This window comes from Hesperophylax consimilis, chromosome 11 (assembly GCF_061612785.1).
Source record: "Hesperophylax consimilis isolate HC1 chromosome 11, BYU_Hcon_1.0, whole genome shotgun sequence".
NCBI classification, from domain to species: domain Eukaryota; kingdom Metazoa; phylum Arthropoda; class Insecta; order Trichoptera; family Limnephilidae; genus Hesperophylax; species Hesperophylax consimilis.
Genome location: NC_142846.1, coordinates 10,311,073 through 10,332,544, shown reverse-complemented (window position 1 = coordinate 10,332,544; position 21,472 = coordinate 10,311,073). Strand labels below are relative to the sequence as shown.

At 32.8% G+C, this 21,472-nt stretch overlaps 1 protein-coding gene across 3 annotated transcripts in view; it reads right to left on the bottom strand.

The window, feature by feature from the left end:
* Nucleotides 1-21,472, bottom strand: part of LOC149419770 (potassium channel subfamily K member 6-like) — a 295,617-nt gene that overhangs the window by 7,291 nt on the left and 266,854 nt on the right. For all 3 annotated transcript variants that reach the window (XM_089637021.1, XM_089637019.1, XM_089637020.1), the window contains one exon: nucleotides 11,572-11,712. In XM_089637021.1, coding sequence (XP_089493147.1) covers nucleotides 11,572-11,712 — 141 coding nt within the window. The remainder of the gene's footprint in view (nucleotides 1-11,571; nucleotides 11,713-21,472) is intronic.

The window sequence follows — 21,472 nt, the reverse complement described above, 5'->3', positions numbered from 1 at the left end:
TACTTATTATTTTATATTTTGATAACCTGAAAATATTTGAAAATCTTCTACTACAACAAGCTTCTACGACGAGGAATTGGACGTACGAAGCCTGGGTGGGGCCCAAACGCGATGCCGACTCAGCCACTCACCGGTCTAGCATAATATATTACCAAATACGTTAGATAAAAAAATAATATAATTGGATGATAATTTGTGAAAATTAAAGGATTTGAGTTTGTAGATATAATTAGAGTAATACCTCAAATTATAATATTTAATCATCGAATACAATATTAGCGATTCTCAAACGAAAATTCGAAACAGAAAAATCAGAAAAAAGTCACGGTTGCTTCTAGGAACTGTACCCAGGACCTTAGCCTTGCCGGGAGCTGCTATACCACTGAGCTAATCGGACCCTATTTAATTTGGTGATATTTAACTGAATCATACTTCGACTAAGAACTACCAAAATTATCTTCATTTTCTTGACGCATATTTTTATTGGCTGCTATCTTTTTATAATTTTTCCGTTTCAAAGTTTCGTTTGAGAATCGCTGATAATATTTACGTTCGTTAAGTTGCTAGAAACTAGAAAAACTAGAAACTCTGACAAGAAAAGCAGAGTGATTTCATTACACAAAAATTAAATATGTTAATATTCTGTGTTTGGGTGGATAATATTATAATTCTTTTATTCAATTTTCTATGTGCGTGTTTTATTTTACGAGTATTATTATTTGATACTTATGAGCGGATGCTTACGCGAGTGTAATTATTTGCTTGTTCGCATGGCGTAGCAGGTACACACGAAAATAAGGAATTTTAAATTAATTTATTTTCTCTTGAGTGTCATATCTTTCAACTAACGCAACGTACTAAACTGAATTTACGCAGGCGTAAATATTTTCTTCTCTTAATAATGTCTAACATTGGTAATAAACTTTCTATAAAGTACAAACCACCAATTACAGTTTTACTGTAAATATAAATGAATTACTAATCTTACAAATACGCATGTACTTTTGAATATCCACAAGCTATAAAAAATAATAATAATATAGTCTATACATTAAAAAACCGACAAATCTTTCATCATTCTACATACTTTAAAGTCAGGATATATGTATTTAAAACCAAAAAATTTAAATCATTCTCTATATTGAAGATAAAAAACCTAAATATTTTCTTCATGATAACACATCTCTACTTACTACACTTTTATGTTTATTTTTACAATTCATTACATCTACGTTCTACATTTGTATATTCCTACCAGAAAAATAGAAAATACAATAACAATCCACAACTGCATTTATCGAATGCTAGTAAATTACAGAATACTAAAGTCTAATTATAGATATATTAATTTGTCAAAATTATTATTATATACATTACTAACCCATATATCATGCTGACAATATTCTATATGCAATAAATCTCTACACTATATGTTCACTTGTACTATTGATATATTCTTACAAACGCTATTTTTTATTGTAATTATTATAAAAAGAAGAACGAATCAAATTAATTATTGCTGTCAATTAAACAAACACTCACTATGTCTCCGAGTATTATCTAAACATAAAATAAATCTTATAGAAAAAATCAAAACCTACAATTTTAGATATGAACTGAAATCGAGCAAGAATAGTGTTACACTAATTATGAGCATTATTACTTATTCATTTACTCGTAGAATTTTATATACATATTTTATCACACCTAAATAAATACAATGGAAAATTTTAACTTAAGCGAAATTGATAAAAATCTAAATATAGAAGAATACGTATGTGAAGCAGCCAGTGAATGCAATAAGATCTATGACAATATAATAAATAGACTAACAATCTTGCACCTAAACATTAGAAGTATAAATAAAAACATGGATGAACTTTTGGTATCCCTAAATACATTATGTTCACAGCCAGATTTCATAATACTATCCGAGGCGCACATACATGCAAACATAAATATACCAATCATCCCAAACTACAAAAATTACAATACAAATTATCAGATTAATAAAAATAGTGGAATTGTAGTATACGCTAAAGAAAAAATTACTGATATCAATATTACCGAAATACACATATGCAAAGCAAACTGTTTGTCATTAAATTTTGTTTTAAATAATATGCCATTCAATATAATCGCAATATATCGAACACACAGTTCTGATGTACCTTTATTTATAGAAGAATTAAAAAAAATACTATGTAACAAAAACCATCTAAATTGTATCGTAATAGGTGATTTAAATATTAATATTGGTCCTAATAACCACTGTAAAAATAAATTAGATTATATAAATGCTATGAATGAAATGAACTTTATATGATGTGTAAATAATTTCACAAGAGAATTTGCAAACCAATCGCCATCATGCCTGGACCACATATGGAGCAATATTAAACACACAGAAAAAATTAAATCTATTATATGGAAAAATGATATAACAGATCACCATACAAATATTTTTATTTATGATTTCAATAAAAACTTAGGATCAAATGACTCTAGAAAAAATATTAACATAATTTCCAAATTGAACAATGTAAAATCAAACAATAAATTAAGTAACGAATCTTGGTCCTCAATACTAAATTGCCAAAACCCAGACATGTGCGCAAACTTCTTTGAAGAAACTTTAAATGCTCATATCGCAGACTGTACAACCTTTATAAATAATCAACCAAGTTCTAAATTAAGGCAAATCAAACCATGGATTACGCAAGGATTACTCATATCTATCCGGAAAAAAGAAAAACTTTTCATAGACACAAAAAAAAACCCTACCAATAGCCAAGTAAAAAACGAATACAAAATATTCCGGAACAAACTCATTAAAATTATCAAAGACACAAAAGAAAAATATTACAGGGAGAAAATAATCCTCACAAAAGAAAACCCTAAAAAAACATGGAACACTATAAATGAAATAATGAATAAAAATAAGTCTACAATAAATGTCATAAACAATAATGGAACTAAAATAAATGCTATCCGTGAACCAAAAATGTGCGCAAATATTTTCAACAAATTTTTCGCTACCGTCGGTCAAAAACTTGCATATAAAATTGACCAAAATTATCAACCTGATGACATACATGAAGATAAAATAACAAATAGCAATCTTTCAATTTTTAAACCGACTTCAGAAAAAAATATTGAAAACATAATACAATCACTTAAAAATGGTAGTGCGCCAGGATACGACGGTATAACTACAGAAATCTTGAAAAAATACTGCAATTTTCTAACCAAACCGATTACGCATATAATTAATGTAAGTACTAAATACGGAATATTCCCGTCTAACTATAAAAAAGCCATTATAATCCCAGTATATAAATCCGGAGATTCAAAAGAAGTAAACAATTACCGCCCAATATCCTTATTATCCAACATTGCAAAAATACACGAAAAAGTAATAAAAAAACAAATTGCTGATTATACAGATAACCAAAAAAGTATTAACCCTAGTCAATACGGTTTCAGAGATAAACTTAGCACACAAGACGCAATTGCAGAATTAACTAAGCTTATTTACAAAACATTAGATAGAGGCAAAAAATGCTTAAGTATATTCATTGACCTCAGTAAAGCTTTTGATAGTGTCTCACATTCAAAATTAATTAATAAACTAAATAATATAGGAATTACTGGCAAAGCTAAAACATGGTTAAAAAGTTATCTCTATCAAAGAACTCAACAGGTTAAAGTAAACAACGAATTAAGTGAAATAGAAAATATAGATATTGGAATTCCACAAGGAACTGTTTTGGGACCTTTACTTTTTATATTATATGTTAATGAACTTTTTCAACTCCCAATCATTGGAAACATCATATCTTACGCAGATGATACAGTTATAACTATTGAAGGAAATTCATGGAATGAGGTCGTAGTATCAGCTAATAATGCAATAAATATCGTTAAACTATGGTTTGACGAAAATTTATTGACACTGAATGTCGAAAAAACCCATTTTATACCTTATAGCCTAACAGGGAATAACTCAAATGTAAATCTAAACATAAAAATTCACGAAAGAAATTGCCTCCTTAAATTCGCACCCTGTAATTCAAACTGTATAAACATTAGTAGTAAAAAAGAAATAAAATATCTTGGAATAATTATTGATAATAACATTAAATGGAAAAGTCATATAAATTCCACAGTAGACAGAATGAGAAAACTAATCTATATATTTTTTAGACTAAGAAATATTGTATCATTAAAAATACTACAAGATATTTATTATGCACTGGCGCACTCTGTCCTACAATATGGAATCGTGGCTTGGGGGGGTGCATATAAATCATCCCTACTCCCACTGGAAACTATTCAAAAAATACTAATAAAAATCATCTTAAAAAAGCCATATTACTACCCAACTATAAATGTTTTTCAAGATTTCCCGGTTCCCCCACTTACAAAAATTTATGACAAAATTGCACTTCTACAAATACATAAAGATTTCTTTAGTAAAAATAATTTACCACAATTGAATATTAGCAAAAGAATAATATCTGTTGGAGGACTAACCGTGCCACTAGCACGAACCACAACAGCACAACATCACTATATATTCAAGGGTGTAAAATTATTTAATAAATTACCCCTTGATATACGATCGGAAGAAAACTACGAAAAATATAAAAAAATAAATAAATTAAATTACTCTTGTACCACCTCATAACTTTACTTACTGTTTAGAAATATGTTTTTGCCTTTTAAATTCTTTGAATCATTTATTAACTAACCTATATTTTTATTACTTTTATTGTTATTTTTTGTGTTATTTTTTGTTTTATTACTAATATTTTTTGTTTAATTTAAACAAATGTAAAAATATTTTTGTTGTCCTCTCCTAAACACAAGCAGCTGCTTTATTAGGAGAGTGATTGATATATTGGTGTTTATATTGTTAAAAAAAATTGTAACCTTGTTTATATGTTTCAATAAATAAAAAAAAAAAAAAAAATAAAAAAAAAACAACTATAGTGTTTTTTTAAACCACAAAGTGAGTCTGAATTTTCAACAAAATATTTTTTCTGGACTGGGATGCGTCTGGAATATAGATTCCTATTCGCCTCCCTCACCCTCAAAGTTTGAAATATGAACTAAAAGGTATTAAAAATAGAGAACACCAAGCTTTATATTTAAACATAGAAGTTAACCACAGAAAAATTAAAATGTACAGCTCTACCAAACCAAAGCATCCAAGCTCATTTTGAGAACTTTTTATTAATTATTCTCATATGAAATGACAAAAAGTTTGGAATACATTTGTGTAGTAAAATTTGTATTCTTTATGTTATCAGTCATTTTAGTTCAGTGTTTAGACGAAAAAACGCAAGGCGAGCTATTTTTAAAACTTTTTTATGTTTGCTTTCTAAATTTTAATATTTCAAAAATTATATGTTCTAATAATACAATTTAACAGTATATTTCATCAACTTTCATAAACAGCGTTTAGTTTTGGGATAAATTCAGAAATATCCTATCTATTTGGATTTTATTAAGAAGCGGAAACAGAGACAAAATCTTCGTTTTTCTGACAGCTTCTTTGAAATATAACGGTCAATAATAGGTCTGAAGGGTTTACGGTATCAGAAATATTCCCCAACGTATCCGAATGCGAGATAATATTATTATTACGATATTGCAATTTGAAAATCAGCCTCCTGGGGTCAAACAATGAATTTTTTTGTGATTTTTACGAACTAATAATCCTAAAATAAGGGAAGTTACGTTTCACAAATGATCAAATAAAATACCTATTCTCTATTAAATGCGTTTCATTGACAATAAAAAGCTATTTTTCGTTTTGAAATGCCTAAAGGTGTTTTTATTTCACCACCACGGCAACACTAATTATATCTTAGATTGGATTCAAAATTTTAATTTATTTGAACAATATATTTAATGTTAGGTTATGATTGCCTTCCAAATTTAAAGTTTTTATTTCAATATTATGCTGTCATTCAATGTAAGGGAGTCCAAGAACAATTGTACTACGGGGCAGTACTAAGGCGAATAACTGGCTAACTATAACAGGTATAAATATGATGCGTTGTCAGGCGATAGCCCTGACATGTAAAAGCATATCGCCAATAGCCTGCGGGAAGAAGAAATTTTTGAGCGCCAACAGTAACCTTTTCGATTGCATTCATAGCATAAGAATACAATTACTGTGCTCTGTTTATAACTATTTTAATATCCACACATCTATCGTGAGTATTATATTTATAGTGGGTGAGTAGAGAATAACCAACACTTTGCAATTTTTATTTTAAATATTCTTCATCCAAATATTACTAATGGGTACTTATCAATAAATTGATTGTTTTTTAATCAAAGTTAGTATTCGAACGGTAAAATGAAAAAAAAAAACAAAATGTTTCGAAATATTTACTTGGATTTCCCATCACTATATATTTTTAATTATCCGAGTATAATGAGTTCTCCGCTTTGCAATAAAACCACATCCAACATCCAAACCAAATAAAAGTTTATTACAAACACCCTTTTAAACTAGCATCAGCAAACATTATAGGATACCATCGCAACATGAACCTCATGAAAATAGGATCTCGAAACCTGCCTTTAATACGTTGTAACTTCTCCACAAAGCATAAGTAAAGTCCGATTTAAAATGTCAAAATACATGTGCTACTGTTTTGCGGTGCAGGGTAAAATTCCTCTTTCCTCAACGTGTTTGTAAAAAGGATTAAATTGAAACTAACCCCAACCTTTTTGCTTTACGACCTGTGTGCATTGGTATTTCCAGTGGCGTTGTGAAAAAAACTTTGGGAACAAGGGAATACTTTTATAAAGGGCTTAATACGGAACCTAACCCCTAGGAAAAAGGAGTGTTTTCAATTTCCTTAGCCAAAATATTAATCTCGTAGCCGCTGCTCGCCGGTGACAAATCCTTTCTCTTTAGTACCTTTATAAAATGATTTTGAGAGAAGAATGAAACAAAGAATGGAAGTGTGTGACACTAATTTCGCGTACTTAATGTGAATGAATGTTATCAGTTTATTTTGGAATATTGAACCGTTTAGCATTTTCTCCGAGTTTTTGTCTCAATGTTTCAGTTAAAGCTAATTTTAACTTATAGGTTCTAGTTGCATCAGCTCAAATAATGTTTTATTTAGTTTTAACAGAAATTAGGCTCACCGACTATATTTCGTTAAATTGATTTTCCTAGTAATCTTTCAGTTTTCCTGACCATCAAATAATATACACTGTTTTAAAAAAAACGCTACTAATTTTCAAAAAATCTTTGGTTTAATAACGAAAAGCGCCCACATATATTGTACACAGGTTCCTATTTTTATAATTTTGTGATAATCTACTGTTACCAGCTCTGTACCGTTTATGTTAAGTATGTTATGTTTATGTTATGTTATGCTTATGTTATGTTATGTTTATGCTGTGTTATATTTATGTTATGTTATGTTTATGTTATGTTTGGTTTATTTATGTTACGTTATGTTATGTTATGTTGTTTTATCAAAGTTGTTTTGTCAATCATGTCAATTTTATCCTCTAATTTGTTGTATTTATTAATAAGAAAAATGTTGTAATGTATGGCCAAGATCACTCTTAATGGGTGAAAGCCAATATAAAGAATAAAAAAATAAAATAATATACACGGCACTGTCTTGAACTTCTGCTGTATGCTGGATAAGTACTTGCTCCATTTCTAACCAGCCAAAGTATCTACCCATCCCATCGACGCGACGACCTTTTACCGCCGAAGGTGAGTGGTTTATTTATGCGCCGAAGTTTATACGGCCAAAGTTGCAACGTGCGATGGGCGGCCACAGCTTCTAGCTCCTTGTACACATGCAGTTTCTGCGCGGCCACGGACGCCATTTGCATTTTCAATAACGCGCGCAAAAACACAGAGAAAATATTCCGTAGCTAGTGATGTGCATTTTTAAGTGAAGGAATTTGCAGAAATAATATCTACTTTGTTTTTGATTCATTACCCTACTTTGGTAATGAGATAACTCATGAAGCTATTTGCTAGCTTTTGAAATTTTCTAAAATCAAGAGTAGGTAGGGTAATTACGAGTGGGTAGAAAAAACCATTGTAGGGAATAACAACTAACAATAATTTATGCGGAATATTTGGCGGATGGCCACATTGCCTCGAGCTGCCGTACGCTGGCCATCTTAGTATTTTTCTGGATTTAACCCCCTTCGTTGACAGTTCGTTCGTATCCTCTAATCCTTGAATTTACGTTGATTCGTGTGTAAATTTAAATTAATAATAAAGTTCAATTTATTTCAATCAGAGTTTTGATTTATAATTTGGAGTCAGATAAACTATCGGCACCGATCGCTGAAGGTAAGCCAGCGATCCATCCATATTGGTGACCGCGACAAAGAACATATTAACAATTTTTTACTACCCGCGTAATTTATTGTTAGTTCTTATTCCCTACACCATTATATATTTTTATTAACATTCCGAGTGGATAGAAAAAACCAACAATATGCTTAGGTTGGTACCTACCCAGATCGTATTGAAAGAAAATTGTGTTCCTGGATAGGTATGACCATTTCTGGAATACACACTAGGGTAGATACCCTTTTAAAGTATGTGTACATGGGTAATGCTTTTTGAGGGATATCTAAATTTGTTGTAACCCTAATTTTGTGATTCCTGTATTTATCATCACAAGGCTGTATCGACCTAGCTGCCAAGTTAAGGCCTTCGGATATTTCCATTTCATCCTCTCCTCTTTTGCTACCGATTAAACTCCACCTTCGGGTTATATTACACGATGGAGGCAATTTGTAGTAAATGACCCTTTTCCATATGCCAACTTAACATTACGTAGGATATTTAAGATCAATTCTTAGCAGTTAATAGCAGAATATAGACTGAACAAAAGGTAGGTAATTCAAAGAGTGTTTTGAATTAGGTATGTTTGTAATGGAATGAAAGTGGAACATTGCTTCGTTCTTTCTCACCTATTAAAACTCTCGAAATTGGCCCTCATCTTGGCCAATCATTGGCCCTCGGAAGATGAAATAGTATATAGATGGTATGAAAGGAGGTTCTGCAATTCGGTTTTATGGAAGGTAGAAGCACACAGGATGCAGAGTCTCCATCTTCTATCTTCATGTCACCTGTTTCTGTACTTCATTTTACTTTACTTAACTTCACTTTGTTTTTGTAATATTTATATTTTTTGTAATACCTGCATCAACTGTAAATCGCCCCTGAGGTGTTCTCATTAAAATAATCATGAATTTCAAACAAATTATCTTAGACTACTATAACGGATTACATATCTATTGAGCTAGAATTCCCTCACCAAATACGTCTTGTTTCTTTATGGTGAGGAAAGGCTATTTTTTGTTTTACATTATAATGATATAATATAATATGTAAAATAAAAAAATTATATTAAATAAAATCTTCTTCTTAGTAAGAACCTTAAAAGATCGCAAAGTGATCTATGGTTTTGGTTGGATAGGTAGGCACTGTTTTGAAATGTCATAATATTATTCCTTGGTTGTTCTACCCACTCCAAACACTCAACAGCCATATTATCTTTTTTATTTATTATCCATGGAACATATTTAAAATTGCCTCCGGCCTTTTCAACATTTTCAAGTGCATTTAAATTTGATAAACAATTTTATATGTTAATAATATTAAAATATAAATTCACCTCTCCTTTCTCCTCACTTACACTTACGGAGTACATCCTCGAGGGAAAACCAAACTCAATAAATTATAAAATAACAAAAACGATAATATTTAAATTTATAAGTTGATTCTTTAGAGAAGAGTTCAAAAGCCCGACAACAAGGTATTCAAAGCCACTTTTTTCTGGATCCAATATCCTCTGTTGAATAACTCCGTAAAATAATTATGTTTTTTTAGTGAATACCGCACTAAACTCCCAACTGCCCAGCGCTAGTGGGATTGTGGCATCGTTACTTATTGGGGTATGTTGAGAAGATGAAGGGAGTGGAGAAGGGAAGAGAATGATACTGAGCCACAGATCTGGTTATTAAATACGGTTAAAGCTATTCCAAACAACATTTATGTAATGTAATTACCACAATATTATTGATTTATATAGACAAAGCTCATGGGATACGGATATAAACTTATTTCGCGATCTCTAATGACTTGTCAGTTCATCACGTGGAAGTAAAAAATGTTATTTTTCTTAAATGATTTATTCTTTAATATGTGACTAGATTATCGCCTATTAAGATTTTTTTACAGAAAATAATTTCCACTGGAACTATGTCATCTTTGGGGATGCTGTGTGGAGGGTCTTTTAAAGAAAAGAAAGGAGGGAAAATTCAGGGAAGGAATAGGGCATGATGGGTAGGTAGAAAATCGGGGGTCCAGGAGTGACGGACGTATGAATCCACCCCCCTCACCTATACCTCTATACCTCAACCATTCTATTCAGATCCGGCCCCCCAAGCAGTAAGTGGGCTGACGCATCCACCGCCAAGACCTAGAAAAACCTCACCCATGACCACGGGCACCCCTGCTAAGTCACTAAACGCAGCCAACCACTTGGGAAAAGCTATGGCAGAGGTACACACCCGCCTTCCAAATTAAGACTAAACTGAAGACTACATTCGACCACGATAGAAAATGTTCAAATAAAATAAATTAAATGTAAATTTAAAGTTCCTGACCTAGAATCCTGTCTATGTCACTTAATCGTAGTATATACTACCACATAAGAAGAAAATGATTTTATAACATTTATAAGCTCTAATCCGTACTCCGGCAACAACAAGTCTAATCCGTACTCATGCAACAACAATGTCTAATCCGCACTCTGGCAACAACGACGTCTAATCCACACTCCGGCAACAACAACGTCTAATCCGCACTCTGGCAACAACAACGTCTAATCCCCACTCCGGTAACAACAACGTCTAATCCGCACTCTGGCAACAACAACGTCTAATCCGCACTCCGGCAACAACAAGTCTAATCCGTACTCATGCAACAACAATGTCTAATCCGCACTCTGGCAACAACGACGTCTAATCCACACTCCGGCAACAACAACGTCTAATCCGCACTCTGGCAACAACAACGTCTAATCCACACTCCGGTAACAACAACGTCTAATCCGCACTCTGGCAACAACAACGTCTAATCCGCACTCCGGCAACAACGACGTCAAATCCACACTCAGGCAACAACAAAGTTTAATCCGCACTCCTGCAACAACAACGTCTAATCCGGACTCTTGCAACTACACTGCAGTAAGTCAAAATATGTCAAACCAGGATAATAAGTCTTTCTAGACGCACTTCGTGTTGTTGTTGTTTGATTTCTACTCAACCGCCATTGAACACAGTAATTTCGTGATCTAACATCAAATAACTTTAAAATTCATAACGTAACAGAAAGAAAATACCCTGTAACAGGTACACACATTGCAAATTTGATTCGCTGTAAGACTTCAAAACCCATTTTCTCAAATCGACATATTATGTACATAGCTATTTTGACTTGCGGCAGTTTAGTAGATTGCCTGGAATTAAGCATGTTGACTATCAACTTACCTATGGTAGTGACCACGGTGCTGGAGAAGAAGATAGACTGTCCAAAGCTCCAGTTAGGTTCCCCGGAGGCGTTCCTCGAGGCAGACACTCCCCTGTTGCCAGCTCGAACCACCTCCTCGATTAGAGATTCCAAGGCCTCCTCTGAAAAGAAAGAAATAAATAATCATTAAGGAGATACTTTAAAAACGCTTCGCCAATTCGGAATTCATAGCATAAACTGTACACCGAGATAGAAAGTATTCAAAATAACTTCAAATTCGATAATAACTAATGTATATGTTTGAATATTAATAATTTTGTTTCAATTGCACCCCATTAAAATGCTGAAAACCTTAGAATTTGAAATGCTGAGTGAAGGAATTAATTCAATTAAAACAGTCTAACAAGTTTTCAGTAAAATTAAAATTCATACACATGATAAGTTTACGGGTTATAATAAATTCAGTTTTGGGCTATTAAATTGCATACCATATAAATATTATTTTACTCGCCAGCATAGGTAGGTACCCACGTAATTAATTTTGTGCGAACCACTTAAAACAGAAAATAAGTAATTTAGTACAACTTCCATCATGTGGTGAAAAGGGTTTTGGCAAATGCTGAGAAGGTAATTTTCGTGGGCGGATGATTTTTTAACCTTCAATCCCTTGGGTGGATACTTATATTCAACATAAAATTTAACTTGACTAAATTGGATTCACCGAAGATTGTTTGCAAAAAAATTTGAAAAAAACGCGAACCTATGTGTAAATTATTATTATTTATTTCTAATACCACAAACTAGGCAAATGCCGGTATTATGGAGGTAACATGAATAAGAAAATAATACTACAATAATACAATGTTGTACATATATCGTAATACAAAAACAAAAATAATAAATATATACGAGAATAGGGATATAGTCGGAATTATTTCACTTTGAGGATTTAAAAAAAAAATCTCAAGTTGCGCCACAATACGAAGTATGTCAAAAAAAAATAGTTGTATATCTGTGTGTAAGGATATAATGTTCAACCTTATGATTCTGGAGATAGCCTCATTTTTAATGTCAGTGCCATACAAATTTTTCTTTAAAAAATTATGACTCCTTCATTTGTACACGCAATTGATTCATACAAAATTTTATGGCATAGTAATGATCAGCAGAATCTATTTCTAGCAAAAAAAATACCCTTGAAAATTCAAGTCTCTATGTCTATGACAGGCGATTTTCAGCCCACTGTGCACAGTGTTTTGGCTTGCAGTGTATATAAAATATTGTAAACTAGATAAAGCATACTCATATGTAAAGCATTTAAGCATAAAAATGAATCATCAACATAAAAAGTTTTTTTTTCAACTTGAGGATTTTAAAGTTGCGCCACAATACGAAGTATGTCAAAAAATACAAATAAATAGTAGTATATCTGTGTGTAAGGATAGAATGGCCAACCTTGTGATTCCAGAGATAGCCTCATTTTTTTATGTCAGTGCTATACAAATTTTTCTTTAAAAAATGATAACTCCTTCATTTGTGCACGCAATTGCTTCGTACTTTTATAGCATAGTAATGATCAGCAGAATCCATTTCTAGCCAAAAATAATAACCTTGAAAATTCAAGTCTCTATGTCTATGAAAGGCGATTTTCAGCCCACTGTGCAACGTGGACTTGAACTAGGCTCTATTTTTAAAAGAATAAGGCTGTTCAAAAGACGATTTTGACCCTCATTAAAAAACTCTTATTTTAAGAAGTATTCAAAAATATACTACGCTAAAAAAAGGGCATTGAAACTTAAAAAACAATTTAAAAAATATTGACTGTCTGAAAAACCGTAAAAAATCATTCAAGTGGCTCATTGTAGTCTACTAACGAGAACGGTGTGATTGCGTTATATACAAGATTTGTATGAGAAACAGCTTTGACGCAACTGAATTTACATTAATTAATTAAAACCTTCCACTGCGTAATTGAACGGAGATGGAAGTCACCCCCCACCAGTCCCCCATGTCACCCGATCTAAATCTCTGCTCCCCTAATGGGTGGCGGGGGAAAAGGACATTGGATTGAGGACTATAAAGAAATTCCAATTTACCCCAGTGGTTTTAACAACGATCTACAAAAATATGCGTTTGTTAAGAAACGAAGCAGATTGGTAGATCAGAGAGTTTCAACTGCTCACAACCGTCTGGAGCTAGTGAGACTATGTAATCCCTAATTGGGGAATGTTGTGAGACTGAAAGTAATGAGGATGAGGACCTGGATTTTCAGATCTGGTCACCAAACACGACTAAAGCCATTTCAAGCAACGTTTCAATTCTGAAATATGGTCTTACACCAGGGTGATACGGAAAATAATTGTGAAATAAGACAAATTCATCAAATAAAATTTACTTGCGCACGCCGGGATTTGAATCAACGATCTTCGGATTACTGGTCGAGAGCCTTACCCCTCGACCACGGAGACCATCAAAAGTGCATGACCGGACCGATAACTTTGCATTGGTGCAGAAAAAATTACATGAATTGTGATCACTATTTTGATTAATCTTTATAACGAATCGGTGTACATTATAAATACCAATAAATATGCTTCAGATAAATTGAAGGTTTTCCTATCGTTTTGCTTGAGTAGAATACAAATAAAAAAAAAATTACTCAATAAAAAATATAAATGTAAACTACTGAAAAAAATATTTTTTCAATAGAAATGTATGAATGCGTAAAAAAACAACTTAAAAAAATACAGTATTATAGCTAAGATTATCTGTGACAGTTTCACTTGATTAACTTTTTTGCTTTCTTATAAAATTAAATACAAACTAGTTTTATGCTTGAAATCTAACGTTTCTAGACTCCGTTTGGCAAGCGATTTTAATGCCTATTACCTACAATATAAGGTATTCCAAGAATATACACATTTTTGGCTTGTAGCTTCCTCTTAATAATAATAATAATTTTTATTCCAGGATGTTGGCAGGGTATAGGTATACATATTAATTGTATAATAGGATTAGTCATCGAACTACGGTAGTGGATAGTCGTGCTCTGTGTTTGACGAATTGCCTACCTGCTGTCGCGGACTTCGTACAGATAAGAAATTATTGTTACATTTTTGTTTTCTATTATTTGTTTGTTATATTTAGGTTTTGATAAATAAGTGTGTACAGTCAATCAAATAGACTGTATTATTATTTTTTTTTGTTAATTAATTAATTATAAATATGGAGGAAGATGAAAATCGACCTCCTGACCCCGAGTCCATATTTAATATTGGAGATGAGTATGAATCGGATGTTTCTATAATACTCCCTTCCAGAAAACGAAGACCATCGCTCTGTCTTAATGTACCACCCAAAATTAAACCTTCGCAATCCGATGAAACCTCAAACCCTAAGGAAAGTCGTAAGGATACCATATTATCAGAATCTAAAAATACTGAACTAAGTTATTCCCCATCTTCCTCGGCTCCATTCATTGTCAATGTCCAAAGTACTGAACAAGGAAAAATCATTCATCCTCTGGATTTCGGGAAATTCATTTTTAGTTCAAAAAACAGTAACCTTGGCATAGTTAACGGATCTATTAAGCCGGAAGGCCGCTATAAGTTATCCCTAGAATTTAAATCCGCAAACTTTGCAAATGAATTTGTCCAAAAAATAGATACGCTTTCACACCACAAATTTAAATCTTATATTCCAACTTACAACCTTACTAGAATGGGCCGAGTGAGAGGTATTCCAACCGATCTCTCAGAATCTGAAATTGTTGATGCACTTAATGATTCTCAAGTGACCCCCAAGGTTTTAAAAGCACGTAGATTAAATTACAAAGATACATCTAATGGAACCACTACATGGAAACCCTCACAATCGGTTGTTATTACTTTTGAAGGCCAAACTTTGCCATCTCGGGTATTTATTTATTACAACGCACTCTCTGTGGAAGTATATAAATTCCCGACGATCCAGTGTTTTAACTGCTGCCGTTTCGGACACTCAAAACCCATATGTCGTTCCCCTCCACGTTGTTTTCATTGCGGAGAAGACCACCCCTTTGATCTTTGCCAAAAATCATCGAATGATCCACGTTGCATTAACTGCAAGAGAAATCATACAGCAGTTAGTGTGGCCTGTCCAGAATTGACTAGACAAAGGAATATTAAACAATCAATGGCTTCAGACAACATTTCATATTTCCAGGCATCAAAATTATTCCCACCTGCAATAAAATCGTTTGCAGAGGTAACATCTACCTCAATTCCTAGCAATCTATCTTACTCTAAATCTCCTCCATCATCTTCTCACAGGGAAACAATTTTTATACCACTAAAACCAAAACCAAAATTTATTGCTTCTATTGATAAAAATCAACATAATGATATTTTGTTTAACCCAAATGGGAATTATAAATCTCAGACACTCAATGGGAGTGCTTTAAATAGTTTCCAATCTTCCACTAATTTAGGGAAAGTGGTGAATGAAAATTCTGCTTTCATTCAGACTTTAATTACCCTCTTAATTTCTATTCTTTCAAACAACAATAATATACCGTCCAACGCTGCCGATTGCATTAAATCATTATTATCCTGTCTTCCTAATGTCTCCGAAACTGAACAGAATTCTTCAGTGGAATATCAGAAGTCTAATCTGTAATAAATTTGAACTTGTAAAATTACTCGATGAACATGAAATTTCAGTTGCCGCTATTTCTGAAACGTGGTTTAAACCCTCGTATCTATTTAAGATTTCTGGATATAATTGTCTTAGACATGATAGACTGGATGGTAAAGGTGGCGCTGCCTTAATCATCCATGACTCTATCCCTTTCAAACCAATCATGTTTCATACTCTCTCTAACAATTTTCAGATAGTAGCAGCTGTTGTATGTGATATTACAATACTATCAATATATGTCCCTCCCTCCACTATTTTTGATGAAAACGAATGGTCATCATTTATGTCTCAGATCCGTCCCCCGTATATGTTACTGGGCGACTTTAACGCTCATTCTACCTCTTGGGGTAGTGAATTAACGAATCGTTCGGGCCGTAATCTTTTAGATTTTATTGATTCCCATAATTTATGTATTTTAAACGACGGATCTCCAACCCGATTCACCCCCCCTCAACAAAGGAAAAGTGTTGTTGATTTATCTCTCTGTTCATCTTCGGTGATTCGTAAATGTTCTTGGAACATACTTAAAGACCCCCTTTCCAGTGATCATTTCCCTATTATAATCCTCTTTCACTATCTAACCACCTCGCATTCCTTTACAATTAACAATAATTTTAAATTTAAAACGAAAGATGCGAACTGGAGATTTTTTTCTTCTGTATTAGACTCTCTTGTTCACTCTGTAAAATCTTCTCTTGGGAACATCAGATCACAATGTGAATTATTTCCTAGTATAGTTATAAAAGCAGCAGAAAAATCCATTCCAAAGCGTAAAGTTAACATTAAAACTAAACATTCGACTCCGTGGTGGGACGAAAAATGCACTCGTGCTGTTAACTCTAGAAAAGAAGCAGTTTCCATTTACCGCAAATGCATGTCTTTTGAAAATTTCTTATCAGTGAAACGCGTCCAATCAGAAACTAAACGTATTTTGAAAAATAAAAAGCGGTCTGGATGGCGAAAATTTTGTGAAAACTTGTCTCCTGAAACTCCCCAGTCATCTGTTTGGACTAATTTAAAAAAATTCGGTTCGTCATATGCTCCGGAGCGTACCAAACATATTCCGGAGGAAATTATTATGGGTTTTGCTGATAAGATTGCCCCTCCTTCAGTTGCCAGATGTGAAGAAATGCCCTCTTTTATTTCATATCCATCTCACTCTAACTGGCTAGACTCTCCTTTCTTAGTTAGTGAACTAAAACGAGTAATCAAATCTCTTTCTGACTCTTCTCCGGGTCCTGATGGAATATTATATAGCTTCTTTAAAGCATTCTCCGACATGTCGGTTGAATATTTCTTATCCTTAATTAATAACATGTTTGAAACAGGATTTATTCCGGATGTCTGGAAAGTTCAAAAAATCCTCCCGGTTTTAAAACCAGGGAAAAATCCGTCCGAAGTCTCATCCCATCGTCCTATTGCTCTTTCGTCGTGTTTAATTAAAGTAGTGGAACATTTGATAAAGAACAGATTAGAATGGTTTGTTGAAAATCACAGTATTATCCCTCCTAATCAATACGGCTTTCGTAAAAAGAAATCTACTATGGATAATTTAAGTTTGTTAACAACAGATATCCGTATTTCTCAATCCCTTAACTCTTGTACATTGGCCACATTTCTAGATCTTTCTTCAGCTTACGACGATGTATTAATTGATGTTTTGAAGGAAAAATTAATTAAAATAAAAATCCCCATAAAATTAGTTCAATTTATTATCAACTTGCTAACAGACAGAACCATTATTATCCACTCTTCCTCAAACATATTGAAGCGCAAACTTTGGAAAGGGCTACCCCAGGGGTCTGTAATCAGTCCATTATTATTTAATATTTATATAAGTGATTTAGACATTGTAATCCCTTCGTCTATTAAGCGACTTTATTTTGCGGACGATTTTCTCATATATTTATTTCACAAAAATTTATCGCATGCTGCGAAGGAATTAAATTTGGCCTTACATAATATTAAAGTTTGGATGTTGACAAATGGAATGAATTTAGCTACCTCTAAAACCAAGGTAGTGGCTTTTACTCGCAAAAGAAAACTGCCTAACTTTACAGTCTCTTTTGATAATTTCCCCCTTCAAATCGTTAAGCAAATAAAATTTCTTGGCCTGCTTTTGGACCATAAGCTTTCCTGGCTCCCGCATATTCAGAACGTTTCTGCTAAGTGTGAAAAGGGGCTTAATATGATGCGAGCTGTTTCCAGAGTATGGTGGGGATCCCATCCTACTACTCTTAAACTAATGTATAATTCCCTCGTTCGAAGTCACTTGGATTATGGCACATTTCTTTTCGACCCACTTCCTAAATATCTGGATAAAAAACTTGAAAGAATCCAATCAAAAGGGCTTAGAATGATTATTGGGGCAATGAAATCTTCTCCAATTAATGCTCTTCAGATAGAATGTGTAGATCCTCCCTTATTTTTGAGAAGACAATACCTCGCGGATAGATATATCTTCAAAGCGTTATCTTTATCGCGTCACCCATTGGAACAGAGTCTCGATCGTTTGTTCAGTATTTTAAATAGCAGAAGGAGGGTAATAGATAGAGATCGATTCCCTCTCTTATTAAAAAGTTTTCTATCATTTAGACATCTGTCTTCTTACCTTCAAAATCTACAAGATGATCCAATCCTTCCTATTTACAGTACCCCGTTTAATGCTATTAATTTTATCCCAAACGTAATAATTTCTGACTTCCGGACGAACATTTTATCATCAGCTAATAACTTTCAAAATGTTGAAGAACATTTTAAAAACTTTATATTTTCAAAGTTTCCTGGATTTTCCCTCATATACACAGATGGTTCCAAATCCGACCACAAAGAATGTGGCGCATCGGTATATATTCCTGAATTCAATGTTAATCTGTCTTATAAATTGCCTAAAGAAATTTCCATATTTACTGCAGAATGCTTCGCAATTGAACAAGCTTTAATTCAAATCCAACTCCTCAATATTCGTCGAGCCTTGGTGTGTACTGACTCTCTAAGTGCAGTATTAAAAATTTCCTCTAATATCGTTCGATGTCCAGAAGACTATGTTATTTGTAATATTAAAAAAATCCTCGATTCTTTAAATGAATCTATGTTTGAGACAATACTGGTTTGGGTGCCTGGCCATCTAGGAATTGAGGGTAACGAGAAAGCTGATTCTCTCGCTAAACTTGGAACTGTATCTGGTTCTATTCCTTTAGATTTTAAAATTCCTGTCTCTGACGTCTTCTCTATTCTTAAATCCAACATGTCTCGTTCCTGGGAAGAAAATTGGACAGTCACGAAAACTCAAACTGGATCTTTCTATGCTGGAATACAAAATCATATTCCAAGTAAACCCTGGTTCCACGGCAAAAAAAAGTCCAAAAGATTTATTTCCTGTATCTCGAGAATGAGAATTGGCCACTGCTCTATTGCAACTCATTTGTTTAAAATTCGGGTGCTCGAAAGTTCATTATGCCAGTGTGGTGTGGAGGATGAGACTCTTGACCATGTCTTCTTCAATTGTAAAAACCATTCTTCTTTCAAAGGCATGTATCGATTGCTTATTAAAATCACCCACCAGTCTCCCCTTAGTATTCCATATTTGCTGTCTCTCAACAACTCTCGCGTATATTCTATTCTTTATAAGTTTATAGATTTGAATGACTTTAATATATGATATGTCCAGTCCCCTTATAGATAATTCACATCAGTTTAACCATATATCTTAACCCAATCGGCACAAAGCACTCTCTTTAGGGTGAATTGCCTAATACAAAAAAAAAAAAAAAATTGTATAATAGGTATGTGAATGTACGAGTATAAAAAACACAAGTACCTATAAGTATGAAGATTCATTAAAATATTGAATAAATCAATTTTAAGAAATACAAGAGAATCTAAATATAAATATAATATGCAATTATTACGGGAATTCAATGAACTTTAAGAGGAACGAGAAAATCTATAAAAAATAAAGATAATCACTTAAGAATAATTATTTATGGCGTGGTCTTGAGTAGCGCTTGGTGCTGGTAGGCTGCGGTCACCACTGTGTTGGCGGAAGCCATTAGCCGCACCCTGGCTCCAGTGACCAGTGCTCCGGTGTCTCATCAGACTAGCGAATGCATTCAGTACTAGTTCTGTAAACATTGTCGATTCGCTGCTGCATCTTCTGCAGACGTTATTATATTGGATTAGTAGACGCCCCGTGGAGCAAGTTCTGTGACACCATGTCTCAAATGTATACAGGTTAGTACCAAAATATCAGGACGGAGTCATTTAGTCGCTTGTACCTAGATTGCATGCAGTTGGCAATCTTTGAAATTGCAGATGTGTTCAACTGCACGGAATATAGTTAAAAGAAGGCTATAATAACATTCCTCAGAAATGATAACAATTAAGTTTAGCATAATACCATTCTTCTGTATAATTTTAAATGCAAATTGAACATGGATTACTGTCTCACTGAATTTTTATGTTCATATTATCAAATGTTTGTAAAAGCTTTTATGGGCGTATAACAAATAAATAAAATGCATTGAACAAAGTTTTTTTTTAACATTATTGCTACATTTGTAAAATCTGCATGCAATCATGTTAGACACTATACTGATACTTCTCTTTTGTTTTTCAATATTGCCATCGTCCGATAGGTCTTGATTAATAACGTGCCCCAGATATTTTTCATTCATACATGTATTTATTCTTTCGTCATTAAGGTAATAGCACATAATTTAAGAAATAAGAATAAATTTTATACACAGTGTCCGGAAATTCGTATTTTAAGTGTGAAATTCGTGAATCCTCGTCACATTTGGAGTCGATTTTATAAATGAACTTTTTTTAATTTAGTTTTTGTTTTTGAGTAAATCAAGCCCAAAGTTGAAATTTTTTAATGTAAATTTGAAATATATCGGTCACAATATTATAATAATGTCTTAATATACTTTATATAATAATGTCTTGTAAAATACGAGAACATGGCTCAAAAAGTTTTTAACGTTTTATTTTATTTTGTGGAAAGAAACCATTAATTTTTTAAACGGCTCTTTTATTATGTATTTGAAATTCAATTTTGAATTTGAATACTTGTAATACTCGAACGAATGAATAAATAAATTAATGAATGAATTGAATTAATGAATGAATTGAATTTATGAATGAATTGAACTAATGAACGAATTGAATTAATGAATGAATAAATGAATGAATGTCAGCCTCTGGGGAAGAAGGTTCAATCCTCTTCTTCTTCTTCAATGG